This window comes from Tyto alba, unplaced genomic scaffold (assembly GCF_018691265.1).
Source record: "Tyto alba isolate M040663 unplaced genomic scaffold, T.alba_DEE_v4.0 Super-Scaffold_2, whole genome shotgun sequence".
NCBI lineage: Eukaryota > Metazoa > Chordata > Aves > Strigiformes > Tytonidae > Tyto > Tyto alba.
This window is the reverse complement of record NW_024881282.1, coordinates 22,305,611-22,321,289: the sequence shown is the minus strand read 5'-3', so window position 1 is coordinate 22,321,289 and position 15,679 is coordinate 22,305,611. Positions and strand designations below refer to the sequence as shown.

Here is a 15,679-nt window from a genome sequence, read left to right as displayed (position 1 = left end):
ATACTTCAGAGGCATATTTGAAGTGCAAAACCCACGTTCCATGCTCAGACATTCAGCAAACAGTTAATAAAAACCATTCTAGTATGGTTTAGAGCTAATGTGAAATAAGAGTAAAAAGTCTGACCTGTTTCCAATGGCTACAAAATTGGCCTGGGGAAGATACAGATGCAATTCCTTTTAAATATAGCTATTTTCTGTTAAGGGAACCTACGCATCAGTCCTTCCTATCACACATCTCCAGAGAAAGCAACAGCCATCCCACACACTCCTCTGCTGCGGATTGCTCAGCACTTTGTCCCATGGTAATCTGTACGAGAAACTCAACTCTCCTGTTAAATGCTTGGGGCTCAAAAGATTAATTCTGTGGGATAGATCTCTCAAGCACATCAGAAATTGGAACTCATTCCCAACAGCTTATCATCATTCAGGTGATTACAGGTGCAAGCAGAACAGCAGTTGTTGAGGGAGAAGAGAGATCCTGTTATAATCAGAATGCTTACAGACAGTTTTATATGTTCATGTTTAATAAAGATTTTTTTTTTTTTAATCCATATAAAGCTTTCCTTCAAAGGCTTTCTAAGCATTTCATAAAGGCAGGTAAGTGTTACATCATCATCACTCCCATTTTACAAACAGGAAACTGAGGCCCTCAAAGAAGTAATTTGTAAAACAGCAAATCCCAGCCCAAACCAGAAACAGAATCAAAACCTGCTGGCAAAAATCTCTTTCTCCGACTACCTCTACTTAGTTGCTATGCAGCATTTTTTTTTTTTTTTTTTTTTGTAAAAAATAACCCAACCAGTCAAACAAGAGAGAATGGCAAGGAAATTGCAAGCTTCGACATACTTACTTCCATACTGCTGGCATTAGTACAAAAATAAAGATTTTTATTAACTAGTTTACAAAAATAAAGTCTGTTGAGTCACACAAGATCTCGTCAGGGGCTTTATTTGACTTTGGAAGATAAAGCCTGTTTGAAACGTCTCTTTAGATCTTGCATGTTGGGAGATTTGGGCCGAGGGATGATGGACGACCGCCTCCTGTCCGTGCTGCTGGCGTGCTGTAGTTTGCTGACCTCCTTGCAAAGATACTGGAAAACATCACAGACGCCCTGGGAGTCGTCGCTCGTGGAGATCTCCAAGAACAGGCTGCCCAGTTCATTTGCCAGCTGTAGTCCCTCTTTCGCCTGTACTTGCCTGGCGTGGAGGAGGTCTGCTTTGTTCCCCACGATAATGATGGGAGTCCGGGCATCTGGGTGGACCTTGCGTATGTGCTGGTAGAGAGGTCGGACTGACTGGTAGCTGCCGTAGTCTGTGATGGAGTAGACCACGAGGAAGCCCTCTGCCCACTTCACACACCTGGACAGGGAGTCCAGCACCTGCACGCAGTCTTCCTGCACCTGCGGTACGACAGAGAGCGCGAATTTGGCATCGGGTTGTTAAAGCATCCAGCCTGTATCACAGACAGGACCGTTAAACAGGGCCAAAGGGAAGCCCGAGCTCTGTTTTAGGAGACTAAGCCTGGCCGGGGCTCAAAAGCTGAGCCTTTAGGTGGCAGAGAAGAACCGATCTATCCGTACCTGGATGCACCCCGGGGTGTCCTGGATCTGCACGGCAACGTGGTCCCCCTCCAGACGGACCAGCCTGGAGTAGAGGTTGCCTGGGGAGCAGAGGGAGGTCAGGGACATCCCGCGGCCGGGGGGGGGGGGGGTGGGGGTGGGGTGGGGAAGAGGGGGGGTGTGCCCGACCGCCTCACCTGTGTTGGGCTCGTAGTCCCCGATGAACCGCTTCGTCAAGAACCGCACGATCATCGCTGCAACACAGAGCGGCCGCGTTAGGCGGGACGGACGGACAGATAGACACACACACACACAGACCCCCCCCCAAACTTACCGCTCTTACCGACGCCGCGGGCGCCCAGCACTGCCAGGCGGAGCTGGGAGCCGGGCGGCCCCGGGGCGCACTCGGCGATGGGCGCCAGCAGGAACGGCTGGGACATGCTCGGCAGGCGCATGGGAGGGGCGGCCGGCGGGCTCGGCTCCGCTCGGCTCCGCTCGGCTTCGCTCGGCAGCGCCCGGCGCGGGCGGGCGGCCGCCGGTTTTAAAGGCTTCGCCGGCAGCGCCCCGCGGGCTGTACCGCCCCACGGCGGGGGGGGGGGGGGGGGGGGGCTGTACCGCCGCCTCCCCCGAATGTACCGCCCAGAGGACCCCACGCCGCCGACCACCCGCCTCTCTCCCCCCTCAGTCGTATTCCCCCCCCCCCAACAACCTTCCCCCTTCGCAGGCCGTGGGGTGCCCCCCCCGAGGGTGATCCCAGCCCCACTGCATCTGGGAGGGCGCACCTCCACACCCGCCCCACTGCAGCAGGCTCCTGGCTTTACCGCGCGGGTACTCGAGTCGTGAAAGGAAATTATTTACTCTTTTGCATCAGACTGTTTTGTTTCCCACACCTGGACGCATCCCTCCGCAGAGTGTGTTGAAATCCCAGTTTGTGGATTAAGCAACAGACAGCCCAGAAACCAAAGTGGTCCATGGGGCCTTGAGGTCCGGATTAGGCCCTTTGGGTGTTTAAAGTGAAGGAGTTTCAGAGAAGAAAGGTGCTCCACCACAGGCTGCTGTTAAACGAGCCTCAAACCTGCAAACAGCTCCGTGGACGCTTCAGGCTCTGCAAACGGCCGCCCCGGCCCCTGCAAAACCACTTCTGCAGCACGCTGCTCCACAAGCCTGTGTTTACAAGATAAATAATCCATTCAGGAGCAGCTTTATTTTTATCAGGGAGATAACATAAACCAGCAGGAAAGGGCCCGGAGCAGGCCAGCAGGCTGGTGCTGGCAAGGAGCGGGATGGGTCTGTGGCGTTGCAGCCCAGCACCTCGGGGGGACGGAGCCATCGCCGGGCTGCTGGGCCCCGGCTCGGGGCTGATGCCCAAGGGCAGCTCGGCTGGACTGTCCCCTTCCCCTTCAGTGCAGCTCTCAGATGCCGCACGCAATGGCAAGTCCTGGTTTTCCTCCTCACTTTCCTCCTGTCCCCCTCTCTTACTTTTTTTTCCCCCCACATCCACGTGAGAACTGAGGTTCCTGACCTGCTCTTGCACTTCTCTGCACACCCGCAGCCCCGGTCCCTCCAGTGCCATGAACACCCAGAACAAGGGCGGCAGAATAACGCTGCCAGCTCTGCTCTACCGGAGCCAAGGTGTTCCGGAGGAAAGTGAACCCCTGGCGCCGTGGGGACAAGGATGGGGAGAATCCGCTCCCCACTCCCCATGGGCGCAGAGTTTGCGCGGGGAGCGGAGGCACAGCACAGGCTCCGCACCCCGCAGTGGTCAGAGGCCCATCCGTGCCTCCAGAACAATCTTCTGCCCTTTTTAAAGATTGTCCCCCCCGTGCCCCAGAAATGTTCTACCCGGTAACAATTCCACTGCTCCCTGCTCAAGGGTTACACACACTTCGCGGTAGTTAAGACCACACTAATTAACATCAGTTAATGTAGTGCCTGCAGAAAAGCACAGTGGAAGAAGTGCTCTTGATTATTTGTGTTACTCTAGTGCCTAAGAACCCCCACAGTAACATCAAGGCCACTTTTAACCTCAAAAACTGATTGCCTGTAAAATTTCTACTTCACTTTCCCTCATGCCAGTGAGCCCTTTTCTTTTTGTAAACAAGATTTCTCTTGTATCACTAAAAGCTTTTGGTTTCCAGAGGTTCATGCTATTGTCATCTGCTCCCATTGTCATGGGACCACTCGTCTTTAGCCTTGGCTTACAGTGCCAACACAGGCTATTTTTATACATTTCTTCACAAAAGAGCTATCAGAGTACATTCAGCATGCCCTTGGAAGAACGCTACTGAAATCAGTCCATTCCAGGTGCTGAGCTATGAAAGCAGTAGTATTAAACAACCACTGTTCCCAAAACTTGACGAGCCCCCCATTTCTGGGCAACTGTAGAGCTCATGCTGCCTCATCTGCAGCTGAGAGCATCCCCCAAGGGCAAATGGAGAACCAACACCCCCCAAGGGCAAATGGAGAACCAACACCCCCAAAGGGCAAATGGAGAACCAACACCCCCAAAAAGGGCAAATGGAGAACCAACACCCCCAAAAAGGGCAAATGGAGAACCAACACCCCCAAAAAGGGCAAATGGAGAACCAACACCCCCAAAGGGCAACCGGTGATGGTCAAGCAGAGAGATGACAACGCACAAACCCAGTCAGGAAACCCCATGAAAAAATTAATTTCCAGGGAGCGATGAGCTGTCTCTCCATCAACACCTACTCTGGTACAACGGGAGCAGTTCAGTACGTTGGTTGGGGCTCAGATTCCTCACATGTGGGGGCTCAGATTAGCTGTCCCCCATTCTCCAACTAAGCAATCCCTGAGATGGACTGGTCTCAAAGCTATTCCAAGGAGCCTGTCCTTTCTCAGCTGGAAGTCCTACTTGGAACTTTCACCCATCCAATGCAGATGGCCCATGCCACCATCCCTACGGTCTATCACTGTCCCCTCTTCCACTGCAACAGCTCTCAGGCCCACTCCCACGGAGTCCCAGGGACATCACCGTGCTGCCTGACCCACCTCCCTGTTCCAAGCTCTGGTAACATGCAACAGCAGGTACTTCTGGGGGAAGGAACAGGCAGCTTATTCCTGTGGCTGCAACAGGGAGGACATCTCGAGAGCCTCTGGAGCTCCTTTATTCTCTAAGAACCAAAACGCACAATGTTTTCCTGTGAGTGTTTGCTGAGTCGTGGAGTCAGCTAGAAGTTCTGGCCTTAAGATTGGCAGGACTGTGTGAGATAAGGAGCGGCAGGCACAAAGCTTTTCTACGTGGAAGAGCACTGGTGACAACCTTTGCTGTGAGCTGGAGGCTTCACCACTCTACTATGAGCTTCCAGGAGCATAAGCCCATGTTCAAGACTGCAATTGTTACACTCCTCAATTCCCGCTGGTCAGTTTGGAGTGAGCATGGACAAAAAGGTGACTCAGGGCCCAAAGCCTCTTCCTCCAAACAGTGAAATCAACAACTTCAACCAGGGGTTTGTATTTTCTCAGTTCTTGAGCTGCATGGATGCTGCTGAGGGGAGCCACATCCCTACCCAACGCTTCAGCCAGGATGGTTGCGACTCTGTAAATCCCCACAGCTACAACTTGATTCCTATACAGACCTTGGTAGTACATGCACTAAGGTGGATGCGTGGACATGAAACACTCATCATCTGTCTTCCTTACCACCACCCTCAGAATCACAGGGGTTGCTGGCACCTTCTTCCCATGCAAGGTGACTGTTTGCAGCCATAGGGTTCCCCCTGCACTGTAAGAGATGCTACCCAGGCAATGATCAGCCCAGCTTAACCATGTCTTTTCCCCTGAATTACAGAATTCTCTGCACCTTCCAAGGACAGAGGGAGCCTGTCAGTGCTGGGATAGGGAGGATCACATTCAGGTGTACTCACAGCTCTTGGCATCCTCTGGACCAGCCAGGACACGCCAGCGCAGCATCTGTGTCTGGGATGCCAGCCAGCCACTTGACCACGAGGGCCACGAACACGCCAAGTGCAGGATTGCACTGAGAAGGACAAGGGAGTGAACATCCAGACTGTTTCCCCCATCTGACACATACACTGGGAAGATTACAAAAGCACGGACTGTTCGTACATCCTCACGGCAGCTGCCTACCCGCCCCCCCGCTCCCCCAGGAATGGGGCTGGAGGTACCTGCACATCCCTCGCTCCCCCCGAGCACGCACACTTCACCTGCTCCCTGCCTGAGGTCCTCAGCCTGCAGCCCTTTTGCCCCGGCACAGCTCCGCATCCCCAGCCCTTCCTGCCCTTCCACTGACCTTCCCCGGCCACACGCAGCATTAGCACCTACACAGCCCTCACGAAACCTCAGGCCTCGGTGTCACCAATATACTAAAAAAGACAAAACTGGCAGCTCAGGAGGCTTCCTCGCTTCTTCTCCAAAAGACAACAGAATTTGGCAGGGAACCAGCTGCAACTGTTCGAGGCAGTAAAACCTGGAAAGGAGGAGACAGCTCAGCCTCCACCTCCTGATTAGACCCCGTGGACCAGAGACAAAGCACTACACTGAAGTGTAACGGCTTGTGCTAATCCATAAACACTTCACTCTCCGCATGCTGTACAAGGACAGCCTGTCCACCAGCTCTGGGATAAGGAAGTCTCTGTGCTAGAAGGGGACTGGAAGACAAGTAACATATAATACTGAATTTCTACGAAACTGGCTTTTAAACTAAATTCTGCTAGCTCAAAGGGTGTCCATTTATATGGGAAACTTACAGCTTTGGCAGGTCTCACAACAGTTCTCCACCATTCAAAGTATCACGGAACAAAATTCAGCTGTCACCACCGAGCCTGCAGCCGGCACGCTCGCTGCAAGGTTTTGCTTGCGAGGCACAGCCGCGGGACGGGACCGCAGAGAACTGCTTACAGCTTGTGGGTCTAGTGTGTAAAACCTCTTCCAGGGCGAGTCAAAGGGAAGAGGAACTTGCAACTCCAAGCATCGTCAGGAAACATGCTTTCTCCACCCAGAGGGGTAGCGAGGCTGAACTGCTAAAAACATCCCCCTTCCCTCACACTTCTTCAAGTTCTGCATACACCTAAAGCTATTCTCTTGCTACCAAGGATGCATTTCAATTTAGACACTAGTTTCATGACTGAAGATGTACTGACGGGTTTAACAACTTTTCTCAATTCACAGATCTCCCTCTTTTGTCAGGACTGTGCAAAAACAGGGCGGCTAAACACACGGGAAGCAAACTTCCAACAAGCAGATACCAAGATCTATAAATGTCTGGGCTGTGCTTCTGCAAACCTGAGATAACCAGGAAAACCACTGAGAGCAACTAATATGTAGTGTCTATAAACCCAAGACAGGTTAAACCTTAGTTAATTTGTCCTGTTTTCAAATATTAAAAAAAAGAAAAACAAAACAGAAACAAACAAACAAACAAAAAAAAACCTAAAAAGGCTATTCTCTTCCTGTACATACCCAGTTTCATTTTCGGTCATTTCTGGGAATCCTAACCAAGGAAAGCATTCCCTCCTTCTCCCAGCCCACACACAGCTTCCAAATATGCACTTATGAGCAACTACTGTCCACATAGTGACCTTAAAAAACAGACATTAAATAAATGGAAAACTGTTGCAACGCACAGTGTCTCTGGAAGCACGGTTCTTAAATGAGATGCCTGTATGCTGTCTAGTCTTATTATTCCACATTGTTGAAAATAAATTCAGATGTTTAGAACTACCCAGCACTTAGAGTTACCATTAACCATTTCATCATGATACTACAGCTAATCCACTGCAATCTTGACAGATAAGTACAAACCAAACACAGAACCAAAATAACTTACACAAACATAGATGAGAAGAAAATTTAAAATACCATCAAAGATCATACCCAGTAAAGCCTCCCACTTAATTCCTTCGGATGCAAAGCCTAATGGAAAATGATGCTTATCTCGTGAGTCAAATATCTGTTTTAAATTGCTGTGGAAATCCACAAGCCAACACAGCTACTAAAGGTCTAAGGCTTAGTATACAGATCTAGCTGCTCCAATAAAACCCCACTTACCATAAAAGTTAAGGGCATAAGCTCCAACAGTGAAAGTTAAGATTCATCAATCCTGCTTCAGGAGATGGTGGTACACGCCATGGCCAGCTTCACAGTTTCAAACAAAGCTCACAAAAATAGCATCGGCTAGTAAATAGTTGACTGAAGATGTTCCTCCATTTAAGAAACCCCAGGCAGGCAGCACTGGGGTTTTGTGAAGTATCAACAGATCAATGGGATGAGAGGAATGCATTAGGATGCATCCAGGTAGATGTTTAGATTCAACAGACATGCAACAAACATACAAAATGCAAGTGTTCAGCTATGCCAGCCAATTTAAATGATAAAAATCAAACTACAAAGGCTAGCAGTTTTGGAATTAAAGCCTTGTTTTGAAACTACTACTATTTCATAAGAATGTTTATTGGCCTGGGGATGTTCTAAAAATCCTTCTTTTACAGGTTACAGTGGTGAAACACCAAAACCCACCCACAGCCATTTCTCAGGAGGTTGCTCTCAAAAATGGTTTCCACAATTCTTTGGTACTAATCCGAGGCCCTTAGCCAAAAGCTTGTAGCAATGAAATCTGAAGCCCATTACCTCTTTTCCCACAAAAAACCCCAACCTTCAACTAACACTGTACAATTCTTAGTATATGCTCTTAGTTTGCGGGTGAAATATTCCATGTCCTCTCATATTACCTCATGATCATCACCAAGCATTAGCAAATTTCAGTGTTCCCAGAATTTATGGTCTATATAAATGACTAAACTGATCAGAAAAAGCTGCAGATGATTTACGTGACCAAGCACCATGCAAGGCAAGTTAAATAAACAAGCTTCAATAAAAGAAAAGCTTCTAAAGCATCTGTTCCAAAAAAATAAAGGAATCAGCCACAATCACATACACTTGTCCAAAACCAGATCTTTAGTTTATTTTTTTAAATGTGCATTATGCCATAAATTCATAAGGAATTGGCTCCAGCAGCTCTGGATCCTTGCCATTTGTTCTCACAAAGTGTGCTTCTCTTGGTGGAGCAGGCTGTAAACAGAAAAGAAAAAAAGAAAAAACTCATGGAGCTAAAACTCAAAGACAACGTTACAGAAAATTAATTTTTACAACCATTTAACAATTATAGAAACATCGCAGCAATTTTACCATTCCTAGTCTCTTTAAAATTTGATTCAAAGAATAGCAGTAAGAAAATGATGTGCTAGAAAGTGTGCTTGACTCTCCTTGCTGAATGAAGAAACCCACGCTTTGCCTTCTGCAACTTGCTAATCCAAATTAACATGAAGCGATGTACCTGCAGTTCCAGAAGCAGCAGCCATGACCTTCTCTCTAAAGTCTAGTTCTTTATTCTTTTCTTAAAGAGTTACAACAGAAACTGATGTAGCTAAATTCAACTAAACCAAAGACAACACCAATCCTAGAAACTGGCCAGAGCTTCTGCTGCAGATCAGCAACAGAACAGGAAGCATCCATCCCTTTGCTCGCAGCTGAGGCTACAATTTCCATCCAGGAACAGTGCAGTTCTGTCAGGCACCAAACATACCAGACAGCTCAGGTGCAGGCACACTGATGCTGCCACTCTAAGAAAAAACAAAACAAAACCAAACAAAAAAGTAACATCCTGCAAAAGGATTATGAACCCAAGTAAGGGTGGTAGCAACTGACACCTCCAACACGATCTGCCCAAGACCTGGATTTTTCAGAATGCTGTATAAGCAGCTTTATTCAAGTGTGGTGGGCTTGTTTGGTTTTATTTGTCAAAGACATATAGAAAGAACTCAATTTTTACAGCATAACACTGTTGTTTTGGAAGAAAACAACATTTTACTCAACTTGGTTCTAGCTGTCTATTTTTGGTAAACTGAACCAACAATGCGCCAACTATGATAAGCAAGATTACCTGACGTTTCAGTTGAACCCAAATGCCTTTTTCTTTTGCTTCCTTTTTCTTCTTTTCATTCTCCTTCACACGCTGCAGAAAGCTGTCTCTGCTCTTGGAATGTTTAATGTGCTCAATACGCACATTAATTCTCTTGGCAAGAATCTTGCCCCTAAGAAAGGAAATCAGTTTTTATTCTACTGCACTTGAAAAAAAGGCTACTTCAAAGCTCATTTTACGGCCCTTACATGAGTAACTCCATAAGCTCAATTACAGATAATTTTCCTTTAATCACTCACAATACACTGCTACAGATGCAAATCAGATATAACTTACATAACTGAAAGCTTATTAATATATAATAATGTGCAGACAATGTCAGACTAAGATTGTGGAGAAGATGTAATTTTAACCTTGTAGCATACAAAAAAAGAATTGTATTACCACTGTACTCCAGGAGAGTTCCTGGAAAAAAACGAACTTGTCATTTTCTGACTAAACTGTAGAAAATCCAGCTGAATACAGCTACAGATTAATATTTAAAAAGGGCTTCGGTACCAATGTGAAAGTTGGCTGATAATGTCACTTTAAGTGCTGCTCAGAAAAATAAAAACTGTTTCCTCTGACAGGATCCAAGTCAAATGAGCGTCATTTGCCTGGGTTATAAAAAGGATATACTTTACCCACCTTGAATGGCCAATCAAGACAATAACTGTCTAACTGGCAAAGTGAAAGGTGGGTGCAACTACAGATCAACTTTCCCAAATACGAAGTGTTTCAATACACAGAATTTTATTACTTACTTAACCTGCTTGTTAACAATAATGCCCACAGCATGCTGAGTAACATTATACACCCTTCCAGTCTTGCCATGGTAACACTTGTGGGGCATACCTTTTTGAACAGTACCCATACCCTGTTAAGAGGTAAAACAAGAATAAAGTGTAAACCTTAACTTGAAGGAAAAAAAAAACCAAAAACAAAACAAAAACAAAAAAAAAAAGCAAAAAAAAAAAAACAAAACAAAAAAAAACCAAACAAAAACAAAAAAGATCAAGGACGTTTCTTTCAGAATTTATTTAAAGTACACATTTCAAATTACTTGAGAATGATTTAAAAATACTCCTATTTTATTCATACATTAGAATTTATAACAATGCATTTTGTATCTGAAGACTACCAAACTTTGCTATGACAATTCTGGTTGCTTTCAGTGTCGGTGAAATAACTGATCACTTTGCTTTCAGCAAGCAATCACAGGAGACAATCATCATCAAGCTCCAGTGTGTCAAGAAGCGTTAATTCTGAACAGTGCAATCCTCCAAGAGTCAAACAACAAACAAGCAAATTCCACACCACCTTCCCTGTGATTGTTACAAAAACTGCATTTCAAATGAAACTAAAGGATTCAATGAAGTAGGAATCCTTGGTGAAAGGCTTTCAGAGTCACTACAGCTTAATTTTGAAAGTTGATTTTAAAGGACAAGTTCTAGAAAATACCAAGTGATGGGAAACGCTGCTTCACTTTTTTCCCCGTAATAATATATATAATGTGTCCTTAACATTTATTTACTGATTTCTAGTTTTAATGTGGCTTTGCAATCACCATCCCTGTACATACTTATTTTAAGTATAGTCCTACAAGGATAGAGAGACATAGCTATCAGCTACAACACCCTAAACTATGGTTCTTCTGAGTACCAGGTGCAAGTCAGGCAAAACAGAACATCTACTAAAATGACAGCTGGAGTTCTTATGAAAGTAGTGCTAGCAGGTGCCATACAGCAACCTGAGTATTAAACATGGCATCTTTCACTCACTTTTTTCAGCTGAACACGCAGTAACAAAGCACAGCCAAATGTACTACTTTTTTATAAATATACAAAACCCCCCATAAAACAGCACGTGACATTACTATTGGTTGAGTGGAGCTGTCATTCCAGTATTGCTACAGAAGTGAGCAGCAGGTATTTGTGTTGACACACACAACCCAAATAACAAAAAAAAAAAAAAACCACCTTAAGAAACTGGGGACTGAAAAGGATTACACTGCTTTTAATGACACTTTTAATTATGTAGCATTGTACCTTGATATCAACTATATCGCCCTTCTTGTAGATGCGCATATAGGTAGCCAGAGGGACAACTCCTGTTAAGAGATACAAATTTGGATACTTATGAAACCCACTGATTTCACACACACATACAGACAAAATAGGGTGGAGGACACAGATCACACATTTGATAAAGTTTTCTTAAATACCTCAAATTTAAATTCAATTTCAAAAACCTAAAACGAAGCAATCAAACCATCTTTTTTTAAAAAAAGCAGTAATTACCTGTTCACATTCTCCCAATTTAAAAAAAAAAAAATCCAACTAACTCAGGAAAAATTACAGCTTTCATCTTCTTCCTAATGCAGAAGCTGAAAAAGCATTGAACTATTTACTACTACATAGTGAACATAGCTGTTAGCACTGCCCATTGCCAAGAGGTAAAAAATGGTATATTTTAAATAAGTGTAACTGTTGAAATATTTTCTTCACCTTCAAATTAATTTTCAAGCACGAAGATAATTAGCATTGTTACTACTGCCAAGCAATCAGAATACCAATGAATAAGGTGCAAGAGCTGAGTTTACTTGCATATCATTCTAGTGTTTTCAGCCCAAGCTGTCAGAAATCCTTTGACACAAGCCATTGTTTTACAAATGCTACATAGAGACTGCTGACATCTAACAGGTCAGTGTTCTTACAAGGTATACTCACCATGCTTCCGAAACGGCCTTGAGAACATATAACGTGTTCCCCTCCTCTTTCCCTTTGTGTTCGTCATTTTGGCTGATTACTGTAAAAACGAATGCGAGTTATTCAGAACTCCTAGTTCATTCACTAAAAATCTGACCGATGGCATTCTCAGACATTTCATAAAAATCAACTCTTTAAGCCTATCCAGAATTACAGCAACTCCAAGTTGCTGCATCAATTCAAGCAACGTTGTTAACTTTATTCATAGAGAACAGTATAGGACCACAGGGTTAAGTCAGGATAGAAGGGATGCTAGTAAGTTACCTAGCTCAACCTCCTGTTAAAGCAAGGTCTGCTGCGAGATCAGACCAGGTTGGTTAAGGCTTTGGCCTGCCAGGTCTTGAAACCCTTCGAGGACAGAGACTACTGCGCATCCTGTTTGGAGGCCTCTCTGTCCTCGTGATGAAGACCCTTCTCTTATATCCAGACTCAGCATCTTTTTCACTTAAGCCAGTTATCCCGTGCCCCTGCCAAGCACAGGGATCCGTACTATTCATCACGACGCTGGTATCTGCCCCCCAAAACCACCTCTGCTCCAGGCTCAGTGTGCCTGGTTCCCTCACCCTTTCCCCAAGGCACCCAAAAAGCAAGATCTCCACTACCAGATTTCTCGGCCACTATTACACCTGACAAGAAGTACAGACGCTCGGCAGGCCGACAAAGCCGCCCGCCACCAGGCACGTTAGGGAAGCCCGAGCCCCGCCGCACCCGCCTGTCCCCACCCCGAGGAGCTGCCCCGGCCGCTCCCCGGCCCACAACGTTCCACCGGCGGCCGCAGGGCTGTCCCGGCCCGCCGCCGAGTGCCGCCGCCGCGGCCGAGCCCCACTCCTTCGCACCTACATGCGCCGCGGGGCTCGGCGGCCCCCTCCCTTCATCCTCCCTTCACTCCTTCCCTCAGCAGCCTCGCGGCCTGCAGGCCCCCGCGGCCTCCTCGCTCCCTCAGCCCCCCCATCCCAGCCGGAGCCGGCGGCCACCCGACCCCGCCGCCAGCCCGACCGGCTCACCCGCCCGCCTCCCCCCCCCGGAGCCGGGGAGGCACCCGAGGCCGACGACCGGTGCTCGGCACACCTACCCGTGCGCCCCTACAAAATGGCGGCCCGGGACGAAAAGAGAGAGGCGGTGCCGCGGCGGGGCTTAACAGCGGGGCCTTGGCGAGGCTGCCCGCGCCGCGCCTGACAGAAAGTCCCGGGGAGGCGCCCGCCTGCCTGAGGTAAATCTGAAGGAAAGCCCTTGGATCCTGATAAACGGCCAAGGAACTACCCCGGCAGAAGTTTGACCCCGCCGCTAAAGGAGGGACAAGTGCCGTTTTATTCATGGCTGTGCCGTGAGACGGGGCTAGGAGAAGTTTGACACTGGGGGGGAAGCGGGAAAACGAGCCAGCTGTCTGCCAGGGATCCTGAGGAGTGAGTTCTGTGGTGGAGGGGCTGGCCCGCCGTCCGTAAGGAATTATGGTTGGTAATGTAAAATCTAAGCAGCCAAGAAGCTGGTTTACGACATTAAAGAAGTACACCGAAATTTAAATTTGCAGTAAAGTGAGCCTTCCGCTACTGTGTGTGAGTCACAGCTGCCTGACTGGAGATCCGAGTTGTCTTGGGCAGTAAAGCTCAGTGGGAGAAGCAAACCAACAGCAGAAGCGAAGAGACTGCTTAGGTTTGGGGTTTCTTGTTATTGTCATAAGGCTTCTTCTTATTATAACGCCATAATCTCCCGAGTTGTGTGGCAGATGTTTCCACAAAAATAAAGTACGGATTCTGAACAAAGAGCCTCTACCCGGGAACAGGTTGCATCAGCTGTGTGGCGCCTGAAAATGAAGCGGACTGGTGACCAGCTTCCAGAGCTGACAGCATGACTCATTGTGTTTGTGCATCGTCAATATTGGAGCAGACAGGAATCATCATGGGAAGCTGATTGCGGGCGGGAGTGAGTCAAAAGAGGGCCTCCTTCCCCTTGGCTAAACACGCAGGGACAGCTCAAAACTTGTCCCAGCAAGAAGTTGCCCTACTGCAGGAATTTTTGTTTTGAATGAAAGAAGCACTTTAATTTAGGGGAGGGATGATTACTTAAAACGGCATATAAAAACATATTTGATCCTCTGACTAACTTCACAGTTATTCTAAAGTTGTCTTGCAAAACTTAAGCCGTTTCTATCATCATTTTAAAGCTATTTTAATATTTATGGATCACAAGAATGGATATGGAGGATTAACTACACTATCAGGTTCTGCCCGCAAAGCTAGCTGGCAGGGCATGTTGTGACAGACAGAGGCCTTGTCTCCACACAAAATCTCTTGGAGTAAAGCATTATATTTAGAAAAACTTGTCTGTATTCCAGCTCTGCACCATGAAAAATCACAGCACCTGATACCTGTGCAGAGAAAATCTGTATCCTTTAATATGCATTCAGCCTAGATACCATGAAACTTTTCCAAGCATGAGGATAGGGGAAGTATATTGGCAACAGATAGAGATAGGGAGGATATCAAGCAAAGTAAAGACAAGAAGCCAAATCCTAAAAGACATTATTGAAAAAAAGAAGATAGACATTTTCAGTGAGCTGAATGCCTTACTCTTACCAATGATTTACATAGAGGGCAAATCACATCAAACAGGAAGGAATGGGGAAGAAACTCCACATGTTGAAACTCAGGTCCACTTACAGAGCATGTAAGTGTAATTCATAAGGGAACAGTAACTGTGAACTTAATTGAACTCTGCTCTATTTGGGGCCAAATAAGGCATTCAGGATTTGTTACATTTTTAAATTGAATAAATTGCATGAGTTTTATTCAAAATTTCATTAATGTTTTTGTTCACATAATTTACCTTGATTAGCACATTCCTAGGATCCTTCTTTAGCTCAACATTTCAAAGAATCATAGTCATAGAATAGTTTGGGTTGGAAAGGACCTTCAATATCATCTAGTTCCACACCCCCCTGCCACGGGCAGGGCCCCCTTCCCCCAGCCCAGGGTGCTTCCAGCCCCGTCCAACCTGGCCTTGAACCCTTCCAGGGAGGGGGCAGCCACAGCTGCTCTGGGCACCCTGGGCCAGTGCCTCACCACCCTCACAGGAATTTCTTCCCAATATCTAATCTAAATCTTCCTTCTTCCAGTTTAAAGCCACTACCCCTTGTCGTGTCACTACACCCCTGACAAAGAGTCCCTCCCCATCTTTCCTGTAGCCCCCTTTAGGTACTGGAAGGCTGCTATAAGGTCTCCCTAGATCCTTCTCCAGGCTGAACCCCAACTCTCAGCCTGTCCTCATAAGGGAGGTGCTCCAGCCCCTGATCATTTTTGTGGCCTCCTCTGGAGCTGCTCCAACACCTCTTATACTGGAGGCCTCAGAGGTGGACACGGTACTGCAGGTGGGGTCTCACGAGAGTGGAGTAGAGGAGGAGAATCACCTGCATTGAGC

The 15,679-nt window shown here is 46.8% G+C and overlaps 2 protein-coding genes and 2 non-coding genes across 4 annotated transcripts; all 4 read right to left on the bottom strand.

The window, feature by feature from the left end:
- Window positions 1–932: 932 nt before the first annotated feature.
- On the bottom strand, window positions 933–2,064 carry RASL11A (RAS like family 11 member A). The gene is made up of 4 exons (XM_042792581.1): window positions 1,893–2,064; window positions 1,756–1,812; window positions 1,580–1,659; window positions 933–1,399 (listed from the first exon to the last, which is right to left on the bottom strand). The coding sequence occupies exons 1-4, from the start codon at window positions 2,011–2,013 to the stop codon at window positions 947–949; spliced, it is 711 nt and encodes a 236-aa protein (XP_042648515.1). The 5' UTR covers window positions 2,014–2,064; the 3' UTR covers window positions 933–946.
- A 6,407-nt stretch (window positions 2,065–8,471) lies between these two features.
- Window positions 8,472–13,460, bottom strand: RPL21 (ribosomal protein L21). Its single transcript, XM_042792776.1, has 6 exons — window positions 13,338–13,460; window positions 12,227–12,305; window positions 11,546–11,607; window positions 10,262–10,374; window positions 9,480–9,630; window positions 8,472–8,608 (listed from the first exon to the last, which is right to left on the bottom strand). Exons 2-6 carry the CDS (start codon window positions 12,291–12,293, stop codon window positions 8,519–8,521), a joined length of 483 nt encoding a protein of 160 aa, XP_042648710.1. The 5' UTR covers window positions 12,294–12,305; window positions 13,338–13,460; the 3' UTR covers window positions 8,472–8,518.
- On the bottom strand, window positions 10,070–10,200 carry LOC116961154. The gene has a single exon (XR_004406838.1). It is a non-coding gene; the product is annotated as a small nucleolar RNA SNORA27 (small nucleolar RNA).
- LOC116961161 lies at window positions 10,664–10,738 on the bottom strand. The gene has a single exon (XR_004406845.1). It is a non-coding gene; the product is annotated as a small nucleolar RNA SNORD102 (small nucleolar RNA).
- Window positions 13,461–15,679: the final 2,219 nt, after the last annotated feature.

What these genes read in the sequence shown, in the direction of transcription:
- RPL21 (XM_042792776.1), bottom strand. Translation starts at nt 12,293, where the DNA reads ATGACGAACACAAAGGGAAAGAGGAGGGGAACACGTTATATGTTCTCA. An exon ending in AAGGCCGTTTCGGAAGCATG is followed by an intron (nt 11,608 to 12,226) that starts GTGAGTATACCT and finishes ATCTCTTAACAG; the next exon opens with GAGTTGTCCCTCTGGCTACC. An exon ending in GGGTTCAACTGAAACGTCAG is followed by an intron (nt 8,609 to 9,479) that starts GTAATCTTGCTT and finishes TTCTGTTTACAG; the next exon opens with CCTGCTCCACCAAGAGAAGC.
- RASL11A (XM_042792581.1), bottom strand. Translation starts at nt 2,013, where the DNA reads ATGCGCCTGCCGAGCATGTCCCAGCCGTTCCTGCTGGCGCCCATCGCC. An exon ending in CCGCGGCGTCGGTAAGAGCG is followed by an intron (nt 1,813 to 1,892) that starts GTAAGTTTGGGG and finishes TCTGTGTTGCAG; the next exon opens with CGATGATCGTGCGGTTCTTG. An exon ending in ACACCCCGGGGTGCATCCAG is followed by an intron (nt 1,400 to 1,579) that starts GTACGGATAGAT and finishes GTCGTACCGCAG; the next exon opens with GTGCAGGAAGACTGCGTGCA.